The sequence below is a fragment of the Oxyura jamaicensis genome, chromosome 1 (genome assembly GCF_011077185.1).
Source record: "Oxyura jamaicensis isolate SHBP4307 breed ruddy duck chromosome 1, BPBGC_Ojam_1.0, whole genome shotgun sequence".
Taxonomy (NCBI): domain Eukaryota; kingdom Metazoa; phylum Chordata; class Aves; order Anseriformes; family Anatidae; genus Oxyura; species Oxyura jamaicensis.
The window spans coordinates 69,601,285-69,620,806 of NC_048893.1; the positions used below are offsets into that span (position 1 = coordinate 69,601,285).

A 19,522-nucleotide genomic window follows, 5' to 3' on the forward strand; every position below is an offset into this window, starting at 1 on the left:
AAAAGAGCAATACCAAACATTTTAATGCTGGAGCTGTGGAACATATAGCACACACGCAGTTGGAAGTAGAGCAAGTCTGCAAACGGGATAATAACCCATAAACCAAGGAGCACTCACCACAAGGCTTGTAATCAAAATACACTGGCAGCTTGGGAATCGGAGAGAAGTTACAACAGTACCTCATGGAAACCGCTGGAAAGCAGTCTGATAAAGAACGAGGGGCTGGTTCATGCTGTAAGGGGGCCTGTGAAACTGCATTTCTACTCTATGAAAAAGCTCAGAGGAGGGAAAGTATTTTTTAAATATTTAAATATATTTAAATAAATTTAATTTAAAATACCTATATTTAAAATAAAACAAAAAAAACTTTTCTGTCCCCTCCAATGGATCTTCACAGAAACTGACCTGCAGATAGGTTGGCACTTTAGCACCCTGTCAATCCATTAAATCACAAAAACAATAAAAACAAAGCGAACCTCTTTGGCCAATGTAGTCCACTGGCCCAGCGTGAGGTGTCACAAGCACCAGAGGCAGCAAAGGGGGAGGTGACAACAGCAGAACCAGGGGAAGGACTAGAGCGGCTCAGGCCCCCAGCGAACCAAAGCCTCAGGGACTCACTTTGTTCTCCATCTTTTCAGGAGGTTTCGTATCAGGAAGCTTAGTCTGCACCCCACATCACGGATCAGCTTCATTTCACATCAAAAATGGGCAGAAGTGGTTCTTTCCCATGGACCATGCCAGATTACTCTCTGTTCATAGCATTGACAATCTATCCTTCATGGCAAAAGTAATAGGTAGTGCATTCATGAGAGAGACTGGAGGCCTTCTCCAACAGTGTTTGGCTTTGAAAAGGGAACTCCTAAATAGAAAGGCAATTCCAATCACATCTCGAATCTCTGGCTGAACAGTGTGTAAGGAAATAAAGCATCAGTCTCTCCTTGAGCATCACCTGCCTTCGAGATGAATCTGAGAGCAGGATGCAGAGCAAAGCAAGCAAGGAGCAGACATGCAACATAAACAGCAGCTTGAGACCATGTGGCAGGAAATGACTTCTTCTTGGAAAGAGGTCCAAAGACTTAAAGTTAACAGAGCTAGTGACAATGTTTTAAATAAAACTATAACCCATCATTTGAGAACAGTTAGAGGGTGCACGGTGCTTTATGGAATGCATATGAGACAATCACCTGTCAAATGGAAGGAATCGACCTTTGGGTTCTTCGGAAGAGGTTGGCCTTCACATTTCAGCTATGATTTCTTTCTGTTTAAGCTATTACATCTTTTGCAACTTACCCTTTCTGCTCAGAAAGCTCTAGCTGGGAGACCCAGCAGCATATCCAGAAGCTTAAAAGGCAGTATCTCCCCTTAACAGCCCAATACCTAGGTGTTTTATAGCAAATAAGGAAGAAACTGACCTGGAGCCCATGCTCTCACAGGTTTCAGATACATGTACTACTTGCTTGCCCTTGTTAGCACTGCAAGGACAATGCTTTGATCTGGTACTTAATAGTGCGAGGACAAATGCCTAGAGCTTTACAGGAGAGAGCATCTGCAGCCTAGCCCCTGCTCAGAGATCCAATATCAGGATCTTCCCACTGGTCTGAGCTTCCAGCACTCTGTGGGATATTTTTTTTGCATTTGACAGAGACAGGCGGCTGAATGTTGCGCATTCTGAACTTCCAGACAGTGTGATCTGGGAGAGGACAAAAATGCCTGCAGCATCTATTTAAAGTTGCTGAATATTGTATTGTGTCTGATGGCAGGAGGCAGAGAACTATTCAATGATGGACAGTAAGCATCCTCATGGCATAGTCATGAAAAGCGGGTTTTCATGGGTTGCTTTGTCTCATGTATGCAACAAAACTTTTTACAAACCAAGTGTAAAAAATACTGCAAGAGACATGAGCATGGGTGGGAGTCTGATCTGCACAATGTTATATCCTGTGCAAGAGTACACACCTACATGTATACACATATGTACCAGATCTGGGCTGGAAGCGGTAATGAAGTAGGCTCACTCTGCCTTTCCTAGAAAATGTCCTGCTCTGTTCTTTGCTTTGTCTGAAGTAGTCAGTTGCTCTTCCCACAGTACCATTCCAGAGGGCTTCCTTGCTACAGGACTCAGACAATGCTCAGTGGCCTTAGAGCCCTGTCACTGCTACCTTTCAAACGCAGATCCAAGCTGGCTGCAGTATGCATTACACAGATTGACTCCATGGCCTTTGGTTATGCAACAAAAAAGAACAGCTTGTTGCTTCCTTCTACCAGGCAGCCATTAATACTATATATAAAAAAATGATGCTCTTATTCCCAAATGCTTAGAGACAACCTTTTGCTAATTAAGTACTCTCAAGTACTAAGAGGTATTCTAGCAAGCTGGCTTTGGCAGCCTAGCCTCCTGCTGCTGAACTGGCAGATGGGTTGTCAGAGGGACTCAGACAGCTGTCCTCACCGCTGGGACTGTGCTCCTGACATACAGCAACCATTCGGGTTCACAGGCATGCTCCGGCCTCCTTGCCAGCATCAGCATTCTGGGATGTACATAACAAACACAAACCTACCCCTGACCCAGCAAGCCCAGGGATCTTCACTTTTGGTTTCATGCTCTTTCTGCTGGGATGAGAGCTGCCACGCAATAGCAACACAGGCTGTTCAAACACCGTTTCTAGATCTGTAAGTATTTCATGGCAGTGTGTAAAACATCCCCCTTTTATGTAGAGAGAAACTGAAGCTCAGAGAGGTGCCTGCAGCAAGCCAGCAGACCGGTGGCAGACTTGGCAACCATGCAGTCTCCTAAGCCCCAGCCCAGTGCCCAGGCCACGTGAACACGCTGCCTGCCGTCCAGCCAGGCTCTCAGCTTGCAATAACACAAGAACATCCTGTTGCCTTTGGAGCCGTTCACGGAGCACAATCCCAAAGGGCTGTGTGGTTTCAGTCATAAAACACCGTGCTCATGCAAGCTCTCAGCATGACGGCAGCAAGCCAACGCAGAGAGCCCAAAGGACTTTTCAAGTCTTCCATACACTTGAAGATAAAGAAACAGCTGCATCCCTTTGATATGAAGAGCACCAAGATACCTGGCAAGCCCAATCAAAAAAAAAAAAAAAAGATAAAGAAAAAGATGCCTCATGCCCACTTTTGGGATGCAAAGTGAACGGGTAGGTGCCGTTGTCCATCAGAATCACTGTGTGAGGTCAGGGATGCAAACTGCCACCAGCTGGGGCACGGGGGGATTGCCAGGGCAAGGAGAGAGGAACATTAAGGCTTGCTTAAGAATAACAGACATACATATCTGGAACAGTTATTCCTTTACAGCCTCATAAATTAGCAAGCCCATAAAAACAGGAGCCTCAAGGAAGGACATGCCAAAACCCTGCCATGCAAACTATGTTAATTATGATAATAGGCAGATTTTAATACATCAGTTCCTGGCTCCCACACTTCCACCTATAAAACATACATATTTCCAAGGCCAGGGGATCTCAGAAATACCTGCCAGCCATCTAATTGTCTAAACCCCAGAGGCACAGAAAGCATGTTAGAGGGTTTGTCACACCCCGCATCCCTTTGAAGTTTGAAAGTAAAAAGAACAGATGAAAGAACTCCTCCTCTGTAAATCCAAATCTAGTTACAGCAACGAAACAAATGTCTCAGCACGGGTGGTAGTAGTGGTGCAGGAGAGAGGAGGGCAAGAGGAGGGAGATGAAAGAACGGTTATTTTTCTTCTCCAAACAACGAGACCACGGAGCTCCTGGATTCCTGGCTGCACAGTTCCAGCAGCTGACGCTGCTCTTCCTCTGATGCCCTGGCAGAAAGTCAGGCAGCACGGCTGTCTGCTTCAAACATCTGCCAGGCCGGTGTGTTGGAAGAATGTCTGTGCTGAATGCTCAAGTGTGAAAGGTGAGGAGGGGAAGCCTGCAGCATCAGCTATGACTTCAGCTCCCGGTCAGGTTTCATGCTGAAGGGCTCCAGCCTCTCGCTCTCCGGCAGCATGCTGTTCAGCCTCTCCATCAGTGGGATTGTCTGGTCAATGCCCATCTGTATACGGCGGAGGATGGCAGACATCTCGTTGACCTTCTGGATCTGCTCTGCATACTTCGCATACTTCTTCTGGCGCTCCTGCATGAAGCTATAAAGAGTTTCCACAGAGAGGTCCATCTGTTTAAAAACAACAAGCAGAGTGAGCAGCATTAAGCCAACTGCTACCACGGGCCTTTCAGCACACTATCTTTCCTAAAAGCATCCACGAAGCATGTTAGATGTCCCACTGGAGCTACCAGCCAGATCTCCTCTGTTGGTACACAGCCCATTTGTCATGAAATGGGATAAATCATAGCTGTATACCATGGAGGAGGACATATGGCCACCTATACACTGAGTGTTTGATCCTGAAGTTCTTTATTTACAGGGTTGAAAGTCAACAGGTGCTGCCAAGGATTTCCCAATAAACCACAAAACATCATGCAAGTTATCCAAAATTAGAGAAAATGTGGCCTCTGCCTACACCTGCATATATTCAGTAGAGACTGTTAATTTTCAAGCATTCAGCTCTCCATTACTTGCCAGTGCTAATTTCATTGGCTTAGCCAGGTTACTCTGCGACAGAGCCACTGCTGTTATTACCATCATCATCCGGAAAACTCCTGCCTTGAGAAAGAACCACAGTGGATTATTAGTGTCCCTAATTTCCCCGAATCCTAAAAATAAAAGTGTTATGAATGACCCCTGGAGAGACATTAGGTAAATCAGTCATGCAATTAAACATGGTAAGTACCAAAACACAGCTAGAGTGTTATTACAATTACAGGAACTGCACTGCTATTCCTGCCATTGAGTTACGAAGATAGCTTCTGTAATTCACAGCCTAACTTTCCCTTCAGCCTTCATTCCTCCTCAGGAGGATTCAGCTGCTAGCACCACAAGCACACAAGCCAATTCAGTTTGTTTCAGCTGTTGTACTCCTTGTGAGATATGCCACATAAAAACCTCTCATACAGAGAGGCAGGCAACAGATGTATTCCAAACCCTCAAAAAACACACCTAGAACTCAGTTACTTAAGCTTGCTGTAGCTGTGCTCAACAAATCCGCTCGCTTTGCTGCCTTCTCCAGCTAGCATTGCCAAGTTGTGGGCACACAGCTTGGAGCCACATTTCCCCTCACTCAGGACTTGGCATACACCTACAGTGGCTGCCCAGTGAAGAGGAAGAGTGCACACACACTGACTAGCGCTAGCCCTCTGCCTCCCAGCACCACCAGCTTTCCAGACTCTCCTGTTATCCTCTGAGGACCGAGGTCACTACTCATGGTGGAATCGGTGCTGAGGACTCCTGGGTTGCCAGGAAGCACAGCTTCAATCAAGACCACATCTGAACTGAGTAACAGAGTCAACCCAACAACACCTCTCACCACAGACACAAATGCACCCATGCAGCACTATAAACCAAATCGCTGCTGACCAGATCTGACTTATGCAGCATTTAACCAGCAAGCGTAATCCTGATCCAGTGTGCAGTGACTTGGGGACACGGGGGAGAGTCTGCAACGAGGGGAAGATTTGGGGGAAGCAGTGCAAATCTGGAGGGGGCACCCCCAGAGAACAGGGGAGGACTGAGCACTGCTGGCGGCAGCGAGGCTCAACACTGGGGAAAAGCGGGGGGAGCTGTGTTTGCTGACAAACATCCCTGTCAAGCCCTGGGGAAGGGGCCGAGACAAAAATAGTGAAGCAAGAAAATGCTGCATTGAGAAACCTAAGTTACAAACAGCATTAAAAACAAACACCCAGCTTTCCACTAAACTGTCATGGGGATTAGGAAGCTTTTTTTTTCTATCACCTCCATCCGAGCTGGATACAGTACCGATTAACCTTTTATTTCTTCTGTACTTTCTCATGTTCACAGCCTGAATTCTTCCCCTGCCTCTGTGCCTTGCCATGAATTCCACCCTCCACACTTTCATGCATGGGACAAAATAAAAACCAGCAGAGAAGGAAACTCCAAATAGAGTGGAAACAATTTAAGCCTACATAGGGGTTTCAATTAAAACCCTAGCTTAATAATTTAGTAGCTTGGCGCTAGCTCTGTAAATTGGAGTGTGTAAAAGCAGACCACCACCAGGTCTGCATGGGATGGAAGTAAATTCAATCCAGCGCCTAAAAACATCCCACCTAATGAGAGACAGTGGTGCGGAGGGGCAGCCAGCTGGCACCCCAACAGAAGTCAGCACACCTCATTAAACGGAGCAGCACAGGAACAGGAGCAGAAACCTCCTTTGGTTTCAAGGTTTTCCTCCGCAGGCAGGTTCCTCACACAGCCCCACAGCTCTGGGCGAGAGGCAAAGCCTGCACCTACCAAGCTCTGGATCAACAAAGACCCCCTTTCTCTCAATTCCAGAAATTTTCATCTGTTGACTTTTAGGCTCCTTGTGTAAACGCCAGCAATGTCGAGCTACAGAGGGGAATGTGGAAGTTAACCAGCAAAAGGAAGAAGAAACGTGGAGCGGCCTTCCAAACTCTTTGCTACTTTTGGACATGTTCACAATGGCTATAAAAAAGCTGCCTCACAAAAAAGAGAAAGGGTGGAAGTGAGCATTTCCTATGGCTTCCCTATGCCTAGCATTAAAGTTTGTCTGCTGTGGGAGGCCGTGGCAAATGCACAGCCAGCGACACTACACGAGGGACTGAAGTTAAGTAATTGTGAGGAAAGGCCAATTTTTACTTGGGCTGAACTTGGTCTTTTTAAATAGGAAAAAAAAAAAAAAAAAGTTGTTTTAACTCCTGCACATAAATGCCAATGCCTCTTTGCAGCTTTCCTTGTGGCAGGCCTAAATACACACTTACATCCTTCCTGCCTCCTCCCCCCTTGGAGCGAGCTCCCACCGGTGCCAAACCTTGTGCTTTTACCTCTCCTGGCATGCAGTCCTGCTTCTCTGAGGCTCAGCCTGGGCTGTGAGCTGCAGGGCTTGGAGTGCCAACCATATTTACCCACCACAGCGACTAAAAACAGTCCTTTGAGAATATGCAATGAACAGTGAATGCGCATAAGAATCTGCTTGGTTCTCACCTATGTAATTCCATACAATAGCAATAAAGAGTATCTGAAGAAAGGGAGCTGAGGCTGGAGTCTGTTGCTGAGGCAGTCCGCATTTTTAAGATGTCCCCAAGGGCAAGACAACTCCTGCTGCCCACACACGAGGCCTGCCGCAGCACCTCCAGATAAAAGCTCAGATCCCAGTCTTCTTCCCCATCCTAGGCCCAGCAAGATGTTTCTCCAGGAAGCCCTGCAAGATGCTTCAGAGCCAGCAGCTTTTCTACTGCCCTAGAGCCATCTGCGAGCATTAACCTGAGCCACTGCTTCCACTCTGCTTGCTTTCAGCTTCCTGCCACACCAGGGCAATGCGGTTGCAAAAAAAGACTGGACCTAAAGCATATAAAAAAGCAAGGGAACAAACACAGAAGGGCAGAGTCCAGCAGATGAGGTCCCAGTCCTAATCCTCAAAGTGAGAGACTCTGCCCAGCCTGGCCACAGGCAAAAAAGTATGTTCTCAGGAGAGGGGTGAGAGCTCCCAATGCACATTCCACTTCTCTCCAAAAATAATTCCTCCTGTAAAGCAGCAAACCTCAGACTTGTCAACCTCAGAATAGAAGACAAGATTTTTTTCCCCCTCCAACACTGAAAAAGATAGAAGTTTGTCAATTTTACAATGTCACCAAAAAGGACTAGTTAAAACTCAGCACCTAGCATGAAGTACTTTGTTTGTACAGCCAGTGACTCCCTGCAATAGAAGCTAACAGACCCAAATTCTAAGCCCTTGACTCTTCCACGGACCACTAGCAGTGAGGCAGTGATTTATGCCCAAGCCTCACATTTTAAACTTGAAATGACATCTACTGGGCTCTTTCTTCAAACAAAAACAGATTTATAATTACTTCCACCACCACTGCAAGATGGATATTACCCCATTAAGTGGCCTCCACCGCAGCCTCTCCCACTACACCATTCACATTCTCAACCAATGAGGCCTCGGGAGACCACATTACACAGCCCTGTTTGTAACATACTGATGAAACACAAAAACAATTGAGGGTACTTTCAGACAACTTGCACACCACAAATTCTTGCATTTATTTTAGAATTCTTCTTGGCCCACACTGCTGAGCAGAATAAAGACATTAATTTAGCCCATAAAAGACTGAGGTCAGTACTGGACACTGCCCAGCTGTTTTCAAGAGACCATGCTGAAAACAAACCAATGCCCTATGTATACCTCTTACCTAGTACGGTTTTATTACCTCTGCCATGGACGTGCAAGTATCCTGAGCTTTGGGAAACAGGGGCCACCTCTTGTTAGTTCAATAATTTGTTTCAGTAATTTAAAGTTGCAGCTAGACATATCTTCCCCAGGTTCAGAACTGTAAGTGGTACGCGCAAGCACAAACACAGGTTCCTTGAACTTGGAATTGAGCTTCTAAGAGAGGCACTGGCATTGCTGACATCACTAAGAAAAAAAATACTTATCATAAGAGGATGCCCTGTCATTCCCAGCTTCTCCATTCCCTCCTCGAAATGCCTGTAAGGCAAAAAAAGAGCAAAAAAGATGTTTTGCTCTCTCCATCTCCATTCAGTAACAGACTTCAAGAGCTCACCTACACTTCCATTTGTACTGTAGTCCTCTGTCCTAATAATTTGCTGATAGCTCCCATCCCCTATGGCTGCCACTCAAAAAACACAGCTATTACAGTGCAATCCTTATTCCAGAAAGTTCATTTGCTAGAACAATGCTCCTAACACAAATAGCCTTTCCCCTCACACATTGTCAGGTGCCTGGCTGGGTTTAAACGAACTCCTTCCTGCAGCTGCACAACAACCACATCTGAAAGTGACAGGCAGGAACATGACTGCATGGAGCATTAGTCATGATGCGCTGGTGTGACAATACTTCTCAATCTGTGCACTTAAAACTGAAGACAGCTCCTCCTTCTGTACTGGCTGAAAACAAATGGGCTCAATGACTGTGCGCCCCCCCCCCCCCCCCCACCTTTCTCTTTGATAATGTCATGCAAAGTTAGCACAATAGATTGTGATGACTTCCTGATGATGGGAACATCCTCCGTTTCTCCCACTTATCCCACACACTGGTAAGCAATAAACTTAGTGGGCAGCATCTTTGCCAGGGTAGAAAATAGACACTCCCTGCCAAGGATCCCACAACCTTCCCTTCAGCATCAGTCATAAGCAGTTTTCATGATTGCCGTTCCTCTGCTTCACAGCCAGGTAAACAACTATAATTTGTGTTTAACTTTTACTTGCCACATGCAAGGATTACCTAATCCCATAACAAAATGTTCCTTTTGTTTCCTTTGTAATTTGTCACTGCTGTAAACAACTGCTAAGGAGTTACTCAGAGGGAACACTGCACGGATCACAGTCAAGTTAGAGAATGAAGAGCAACCATTTTAATTGGTTCTAACACCAAATTTTGGAAATGTTGACAAATACACCAGGACCCAGCCAGCACAGCCACAGAAATCCACTTACTTCAAAAGATCTTCTACAACTAAATCCATACGTGGTCCCTTAGAGCTACTGTAGCTACATGTTAGCATACAGCTGCACCTCTGACATTAAGATCTAACTATTCTGGGAGGCCTCGGGTTGCCTCCAAGAATTGAAAAGAATTCAGAATTCAAAAGAATCAGAAGCTTCATTCTGGAAATTAGCTTTTCCACCTTTATGTATGCCTTTTCCTGCATATTGCGTTATTGGACAGGATACGTTTGTCACTGCCCGGCATGCTGACCTCCGCAGCCCGCAGCTCCCTGGCGGCTCCAACTCAAGCTGCCTCTGCTTTAGAGCGACCAGCATCCCCCTGCCAACTGGCAGGCCCCCAAACTGAAGTTATGACTGCTATCACTAACTGTTGCTAAAAAAAAAAGTCCTAAAGCTACGAGCAAAACAATACCTCCCTCTCGCCCAGCAGCAAGGAGACTTCCAAGTATGCTAAAAAAGCAGGGCCCATTCACAGAAGGAGCAGACAGACAGCAAAGCCGACAACCAGCAGCCATCTGCATGCTGCGGATGCTATATCCAGCTATCCAGCTCCCCAGCTTGGATACACCTCATATCACAGTTCCCTTCTGCTGGACTCTCTTTACAAAAAAAAAAAAAACAAAAAAAAAAAACAACCCTCAACACCGTCTAACTTATGATCCTTCTCTCTCAAAAGAGCTAAACAAAAACACAAGCAAGTTAAAATCAGGGCACAATTTCTCATTAAACAAAACCCAGTGCAGCCTCAGGCTGCACCGGTCCCACGCCCTCCTTCACAGGAGTTGTAACATCCCTAATGAGGCCCAGTTCTGCAAGTAAGCCTGAAGGGAGAAGGGGGAAAACAGGAGAAGTTTGATCATCCCAGGCTCTCTTTTCTTCAGCAGTTTGGTTTTGTGTCAGATCAACTTGCTGAACCAACTCTTCAGTCTCACAAGCACAGAACCATCAGCTCTTCTGTGTCCTCAGACAGGCACCCTTCCAGTAGAGCTGGAGGAGAGGAGGGGGTTTTACTTATTCTCTCTGTGGCTATTCTCCACCACTCCTATATGCCCATGTTATTCTTCCTTCTCGCACTGGTGGCTAAGCATGTCACTGCCGGATGAAAACAATGCAGATGCCAAGTATCAACTCAATACCCTTTTATTTACTGTTCTTGAGTAACAGCTCAGTCTGTGATGAGGGAAATTCTAACCTAATGGAAGAAACAGATTCATGAAGGCAAAATAATCCATAAGAATGAAGGAAATATATTTCAGTGATAGTCCTCTAATTCAGATGTGACTGGAGACGCAAGAAGAGAGTAGGCTGCTAGTAGCACAACACAGGTTCTGTCACCAGAACCTCACCAACGTTTACAGCCCTTTTGCAGTCTTCTTTTCCTGGTGGTGTAAAGACCTAGCAGAGAGGGATTCCAGAGCGACTGATGCTTTTAAGTACATATTTCTTGTGGGGAAAATAAAAGAAAAGTTGATTTTATCAATATGTTTTTTGAAATGTCACCCTGAAAGGTTATGGTAATTTCTATCTTGTTGACTTGAACGAGTAAGAACACTTTTTTTTTTTTTTTTAATAAAAAAAAAGAAAAGAGCTTTCAATTGCTGCTTTCACAGAATAATCTACATTCGTCTAAAAAGTCATCTCTGGAAAATAAGTCATACACAAAGATGTATCAGTATGCACTACGTAGCAGTGCTACCTTAAAACTACATAAGGTTGTTCATTAGAAGGACATTCAAAAATGCAGTTCTGAGGAATTCAGGATCTGTGCTGCTACTCATTTATTCCTATGTGGAAATTAAGGGGAGGTGGTTCTGATCTCAAAGAGAAAAAAGTTTTGATGAAATTGGAACTCCCTTAACCATGAGAATTTTATCAAGATTGAAATGTTATGTTCAAAAACGTTAGAAATGCTCCCATACCTCTCCTAATTGACAAAGGAAAAAAAACAAACAAAAACCCACCCAGACAATATATAAGATAAATGAACTTCTGCGTTCAATGTCCTCACAAAACCCCTCTTTTGTGGAGCACAACTCCACAGAAAGGAATTGGAACATCCTAGCCTGTCTTTAATTAGCTGTTCCTGCAGGAAGAAAAATGTATGTTACAGACTGATTTGTTGCTTAAATTATAATTTGCCTAACTCTTATTTCAGGCAGCTTAATAATTCTGCTACAAAACATGGCCTTCAGTTCCCTCATTTACTCATTTTATACTGCTGCCATATTACTCACCCAAGAGATTGCCAGAACTTGAATATTACAGGACAATAGTGCTTGCAAATGTTATTTACCTTTATGGTTTTACTTTATTATAAATCTCAGTTCTGTATTGTCAACACGTCAGAATGATTAGTTTTAAGCAAGTTGTTTTTCTTATCAAGAATAAGCTTTGATTTGAAAGAATACCACTATCATTAATTAGATGTTTCTCCAAAAACACAACTGTTGCCATTGTAGAGTAAAAAAGTGCCATCTGAAGTACAGTTGACATCATTAAATTTGCAAGCCATCTGACCTAATGATATTATTCACAACTTCACACTTGGGAACCGATAGCTGTAGCTCTTCTTTTTCTGTATATACTTAGGAGGTCTTTACTAATTTTCCAAAAGGAGATGCTAGCCTTTGCTAGCACCTCACTTTGCTTTAGTCAGCATTAAATACTACACTAGCAGGCAAGTAGTGTTCTCTAGAAAACACTAAGAAAAAGCTCTCAGTTCTGTTCTCAGAGAATGCAGTCAAGCTGAGTTTTAACCATTTTCTGCAGCTTGTCAAGTGGTAAAGAGATTATCTAGGCCTCTCTCTTGAAGACAAATATGGGTTGGTTCAAGCACCGTGCTGCACTTGCACAGAAAGGCAATGCATCTGGTAGCGTCAGACCTACCTCCCCTGTGCTGTGCAGATGGCCTCTATACATGCAAGAAGGGTGAAGCGTGAGATATGCAGGGGCACAAGCCCAGCAGTCAGGAATCAGGGATTTCTGGACATCTGACAGTCCAGATAAAGCTTTTGCTGTTCTCCTGACAGCCACAGCACTCACATGAAATGTCCAAATCAACTCCTCACCAGGAAAATGCAAACATCTGTCAGCTTTAACAGTGTTAGTCATTGAGAATCTGAAAGATTTTTGAAAGATGTTTTTGAAGCTCTAAATCAGCTCTTTCATGTTCAAACTGAACATAAAATGAGCAAGCAACACCCCAGTGATGCTGAGAAGGGGAATATCTACTCATTAATTCCCAGAACAGTTACTTTTAAGACTGATTCCATCATAATTCCCCAGTGCTAAAGCTCAGGCGTTGCAGCACTTCTCCGGAGGTCACAGCATTTGGCAGTAAGTCCTTGGCTTCAGAAAAGCCTCAAGCAACTCTTAAGCACTGTGAGTTATGTTCACAACAAGCTCTTCTGAGGCTATAAACTAGTGTTCAAAACATAGCCATCTCAAAGGATCAATGGTTCAGACAAAAGTTCAACAACTGTTCAGTGGTAACTGGAATCCATTCTGAGTATCCATTTTTATTGTATTAGGCCTCAAGTTTCAGGAGAGGCTGAGTATTTCTCCTTGTTCATGTCTACAGATAATCTCTAGAACAAATCAATCAAAAGCGAGAAGGCATTTGAAAATTTACAGGATGGGAGAACTTTTAGTTAACTTTCATCTCCAGTTCACACATTGCTTGCCTGAGGCATAATCAAAAATTAAATTATATGGACTGGATTAAGCAAAAGGAAAGGTTATGACCCAAGAATCCACCCTCATCTTAAAAGCTCTAGAATTCCTTGTCATGTACTGCTGCTATGCTGATTTGTTGTACAAATACCTGAGCTGAAATTCAACTGAAATTCATCTGATTTGGATTTTTTTTTGGATAATTTGCTAGTCATGGCAATTGCTCCTCAAATATATCACCTCTTCTTTGGTATACAAACCTCATTTCATATCCACTATGCCACAGTTTAACACAGTTCAATACACTTGATTACAGGGTATTCTACTATACTATAATACAGCAGTTCACAGGCTTCCAGAAGTAGATGACACATCCAGTCAAGAACAACACCCATGAGAATTAGTTACTAATAAATGCTGTTTCTTATCTCTAGAGGAGTGTTGAAATAATAGTTAATAATGTTCTCATACATAAACATTCATGCCCCAATGGCAAACAAGCACTAAGGAAATCCCACCCTTCATATAAAGCAAGATGGACAGATTACTTGCACTAAAGCTGTGTAATATTTTCAACATGAAGTCATCTCTGCAGATCACATCTGATTGTTATCAGAATGCTAATTATAGAGCTGCTAACACGAGGTCAACCCCGCTCCCCCAACCTACCTCATAGCATCTTTAAGTCATCAGTACAACTCCAAATATTTGCAAATAACACTGACTAACACATTTAAAATGAATGTCAAACTGCTGAACAGCTTTTTAGCCAACATTCCAGGAAACAACAACAACAACCATCACACACACACACAAAATAAAATAAAAATCTCACCTAAGGGTAGAGTTGACACCCTAAAAATTTCGATTCAACATTCAAACAGGAGGTAATCATTAAAAATGAAAGCCTGCAAAGGGACTCTTCCTGTATCCAGCAGGGAGGGAGAAGAGCATCTTCAACCTGTGGTAACTCCAGACTTAATTAGAAAGAGAAATCATACTATTTTTGGACTTCATTTCACTAGGCCAACTGAGCAAAGCTTCTTCAGTTTCTTCCCAGGGCTTCTTCACTCCCCAGGCATCCTTATAGCCCTTATGTTGTATTCATGAACTCTCCTTCCTTGGATACAATGACTGCCTCACACTGTCAGATGAGATTGTCTCACGGCCTTGTGCAATCCCATCAATACATTCCCTTTTCTCATGACAATACCTTGTGTGATACACCCCAGGCACAGATTTGCATTCCTCCTGTCTTAAATGTGTTCCATGCACAAGTTCAGTATCAAATCTGCCAACTCTGGAATGGACTTTAATACTTCTTATTCCTCTTTGAAGCTCTGCGATGTTTTGTTTTGTTTTTTCTATCTGGGGAAACAAGGCTATAGTATAAGAAGGTAGTTTCTAGCGTAACACTGCACGTTTATTTCTGCATGATGGTGCATGTTCAGTTAAAATTCCAGTCTTTATAAATAACACTTCATCACAGACGAAGGAAGAAATAAAGAGCCTAATAGATGGCCACAGTGTTCAATCTCAAAATTCCTAGATGCCAAAGAATATATTTAATGTACTGGTTTCTTCACAGAACACTATGTTCCCTAGCACAGCTCTTACAAAAAGCATGGCAGTATGGCATTAAATCCCCTGAAAATACAAGTGGCATTTCAACCAGGAAACTTCAGGAACATTATATCCCAAGGACTTCTCAAGCTTTTCCCCTGAATTTTGGCCACTGCTAATTTAAATCTGTGAACCAAAAGGCTCAGTTTTGCTTGAAAGTCAAAACTGCCTCATCTAGGAAGTCTTTATATGCTGTATCGAGAATAAACATCTCCATTTTCACTTTTGCCAGGCTTCATTTAACTGGCTTGCTTTCAGTCCTCTGAGCCCTTCCCTTTAATGGGATGAAAGGTGAATAGTGGTCTGATCCACATGAGCACACCAACCTTGAGGCAAAGGCCTCAAGGTGAAAAAGGGCTTTGGACTTCCTGAGATCATTCATATTTTGTTGGAGCAATTCTTTTTAGTGAGAAGGTGTGTCATTCTCGAGGCATGCCTGCTGCAAACAGGTTTTACAAACAAAAGCCACCTACACAAAATTGACCCTATATTTGGGTCCATTCTCTGAAGGAACACTGGTCTGTTGGGATGGAGCACTGAAGGAATCCTGCACAGTCTGCATCAGTCTGCTCAGAGAGAGCACCTCTGCTAAGAAGCGCAAGGTGCATTGCATGTCCCCGTCTGCTTGCTGCTGCAGTTAACGGGATCCTGTGCTGCAGCAACCTTGTCACCTGCTAGGCAGCGTCCTGCCAAGGCGACTGGCCCAGCATTCCTTTGGTCCTGGTGGTGGGACTGCTCCCTGTGCTTTGAGAGCTTTTCCCCTTATCACCATCTTCAGCATAGCTCATCCTCTAGTTCCCGATAGGGAATGTCAAACTTTGACAAGCTCCCCCTAACCCTGCCATCCCTCTCACCTCTGTAATGAGGAGAGTTCAATGCCAAGGGCCATACACATGGCAGATCCATGCTCCTCTCGGGGTGGAACAAAACAATGCCAATGACCTCTGCAGGACACATTCCCCAGCACATTTTTCCAGGAGATGACAGGTCGCTTTGATAAGAGAAACGCTCAGTGCCACAGAAACAATGTACTGCCATAAAGGTCAAAAAGCCACAAGGCATTCATGAAAAATAAACCAAAATTCCTGAATCCCCAAATTGCTAGGCATGTTTTACTTCACACAGATGGTGACATGGAAGCACAATTTATGAGTCTTAAATATAAGAGATAAGCTAAAATGTGCTTGTATGTAATGCTTGTGTTTGAAAGTCTTTATTCTTCTTGGTCTTAAAAAGGCACTAGCTTTGTTGCTTATAAAAAAATAACGATTTAATTCCTATCCCATATTTTCAACAGCTGAAATGTATTGGGAGACATGATGTGGTGTTTGTATGGCTTCAAAAGTTATTGGACATCATGACTACATACCGACAGAAGCCCTTTACAATTATTTTTGCAATAAGTTGCTAAAGAAAAAAAATTAATTGCTGCACATTCTGGAATATTTGTTCAAAATACAGAGCCACCACCATACAGGAATTTATGCATATAAAACAAGTTATACACTGTAACTTGTTCCATGGCAAACCACTTACTGTTGTTAATGCCTAGGCTCTAACACAAGTTGTTTAACTACTCCACCATCGCATATGTTAAGAATGTAAAAGGAATGTTAATTATTGGAAAATGTGTTAATTTTTCAGTGGGTGTCCGTCAGCTTAGAATGAAATATCTTAAATTTCATTTTATATTGTAACAAGTTTTGTTTTCAAAATTATTATCAGTCTGAAATTCCTATGGCAATAAAAGCTACAGATACACTGCATCAATATTTGGTCTTAGGGCAAGGCAAAACAACTCTCCTAGCAATCCACTTTCAAATACATTTTATGCACAATTTATCTAGGAACTATATTTGCCTTTATGGATATACAGGATACTTTGAGCAGAATTTCCCCTTTGTCAGTATAGGAAGTCTAGTAAGAAATGACAAAGGTATTTTATTTCAAAACAAGGCATGGTTCACCCCTGTAATTTTTAGCCTGAAGTATCACATCCTACGTAAGGTGAATCAGCTCGTTCCCATCATGGAGCACACTGCGGTAAAACCCCCACCCAAGGTGAGGAAAAGATCAGTTTTACCTGTTTACTAGCTATAACTGCCTTTTCTAACTTAGTGTTTTATGAACACATCATCTTTTGAAAACACATGTTTTTCTTAGTGTATGCATAACAAACTCACGTGGGTGCAATATATTCCACCAGTAGACAAACCAGATCCTGTTTCCAGACCCATCTGAACAGTATGTCCCCAGAAGTCAATAATGTGGTGATTAATCCAACACGCTAGGAATGGGCATCCGACATTATATCAGAGAGTAGATACACTACCCAGAAAATGCTACACGCAAGCTTTTTTTTTCTTAAAAATTGTTGAATTTTGTCACGCGCCATAACCCTGGATTAACACATACATAAATCCCAAATCACTTTTGTGTTGTTTTTCAAACTGATAAGGGGAAAAAATTAGAAGGAATCCTTCAGTGGTACTGGAATTAAGGCAGTATTGCAACAGATGGTGTGTCAGCTGCCAAAAATTAATATGAAGCACAATATTTAATGCATACTAGTTATTTTTCCCTAAGATGCAAGTGTTTTTATTTATTTTTTATTTTTTGGCAACAAAGACAAAGTTTATTGTGATAAAAACAAACCTTTCTGAAACCAGACAGCTCAGGTACAAGTAAGTGCAACTGCTGAATATGGGCAGTTGAGTCAACTACCTTCAGCCATGTCTTCACGATTCTTTCCCCAAGGAAGTACTTGGGTAAATACAATTCTTCTTGAGAACGAATATTCAAAGCAGCCTGGAAAGCATACAGGTTCCATGTTTAGGAGCAAATAAGGTTCCAGCCAACATCCTGCTAACTGTCTAAATTGGGAAATGGGATGGAGAGCAAAGGTAGGCTGTTCTGGTTCCCAAAGGAAGGAAACACACAGATGGGTCTACTTAGATCTGCAATAACTAATGGCATGCCAGGTTTTTGTTTTCCTTAGATTAGTTTCTTTTCAGTTAAGCACCATTTGAATTTAAATTGTGTGCTGATTTACAAACCACTGCAGTGAATTATGAGTTATGGAAGGCCAATAAATTTGCAACAATACTTCTGAGTTTTTACAGAAACCAGGAAACTTTTTTTCTGGACACACAAAGAGCAAAACGTACTTGTACTGGAACACATTATCAATGAAAAACTAAATAGGTCCTGGTTGTAGCTAGTATGACTGTGGCATACTATACAGTAGGGCTATTACTACACTTAATATAATCAAAGTTTCAAAACTGAACAGACCTCAGACAAATGGTAGGAATGAGGGACTGAAGGACACCAATATTTTGTAGAAAGTTAAAAGCACTGTTCACTAGATGCCTGTTATCAGAAGAAAGAAGAACACTGATACTCTCCCTATTAAAGAGAAAAAAGGGAAATACTGAAGTAAGAATAAAAGAATTTACTGTATAGCTCATGCACACTATTTACTTTTCACAATACACTTCATATTCTCTTTCATTTTTACTTCTTACCAAGGTCAAAGCTTCATCTACATTGCAAAACTAAATCATTGCTGACAAATGGGTGCAGCCAAATATGATTTCCTTTGTCTACACTTGTAACAAGAGACGTACCCTGCTCTAGTTCAGCTGCACCCTTTGTTGTCATCAACTGTCAACAGCAGTTCAATTTAGTGCACTGAGAGCCCAAACAATTTGGAAAGAATGATTTAAACTGAGTGGGTCCCGCCCAGCTCCTCCAGAACACACATGCAGAACAGCCAATACAAGAAAAATATTTAAAAATGATTAGGAAAATGAACAGTAAAGACCCACCAGATCTGGCAGAGGGATTCAAAGCATCTGAAGTTACTTAAGTGTTGGGACACACACACACAAACAACAACAGTAACAACAAACTGACACAACCTGACTTGTGAGTTGCCTGAGTTAGACTCGCCCATTTCTCCTTCACTATGTCATACAGGAGTCTGTGATAAAGAAGTCACTGACAACACCATTTATATTACTGGTATTAAGTTATATTTATTTTCTGTGAAAGAAAATCAGCCTTATGAACTGGAAGAAAATAACGCCAACTAACTCAAAGGTAGTCTGTCACTTGCCATATAGAAGTTAAATCCAACTTCGGCAGATAGCATTAGTGGAGTCTACCATGACTTTAAATCATGTTGATAATCACTCTCACACTTTAACAGCCAAAAGAATTACAGTCTATTTGGATTAATGCAGTACACTGTCATTAGTCTGGCAATTAAATTCCATTTCTGAGATTGTGTGATCTGAGTCACCGACATCTGCAAATATCTTTACATCTTGTGTAATAGCTGGCCTCAGATCTTGATATACCAAAGTAAAAGGCCTTTTTAATGGCTCCCACGCTATTTTGGACTTACAACTTCACGATGACAGCAGCTTTTCAAGACAGCCCATAAATCAAATTTATTATCAAGTTTGTCATGTGGGATTTCTTAACTCTAAGCCAATATAGCAACAATGAATCAAGGTCATTGTTTACAGTGCAACAATAAAAATTAACCACCTGTTCAATTTTTTTTTCTTTTGACATTGAAAGGTATTTGGTCTCTAACACTTTTGATATATACAGCACTTAACAGTTCTTCCACATATCTGTGGACACGTGAGAAGCCACTCTCAAACAGCATCTC

The 19,522-nt window shown here is 42.6% G+C and overlaps 1 protein-coding gene across 1 annotated transcript in view; it reads right to left on the bottom strand.

Annotated features, from left to right (window-relative positions):
- BORCS5 (BLOC-1 related complex subunit 5) overlaps nt 1-19,522 on the bottom strand; it is a 73,170-nt gene continuing 53,648 nt past the window's right edge. The window contains exon 4 of the mRNA XM_035308800.1: nt 1-4,155. Within this exon, the coding sequence (XP_035164691.1) occupies nt 3,925-4,155 (231 nt within the window). The 3' untranslated portion in view covers nt 1-3,924. The remainder of the gene's footprint in view (nt 4,156-19,522) is intronic.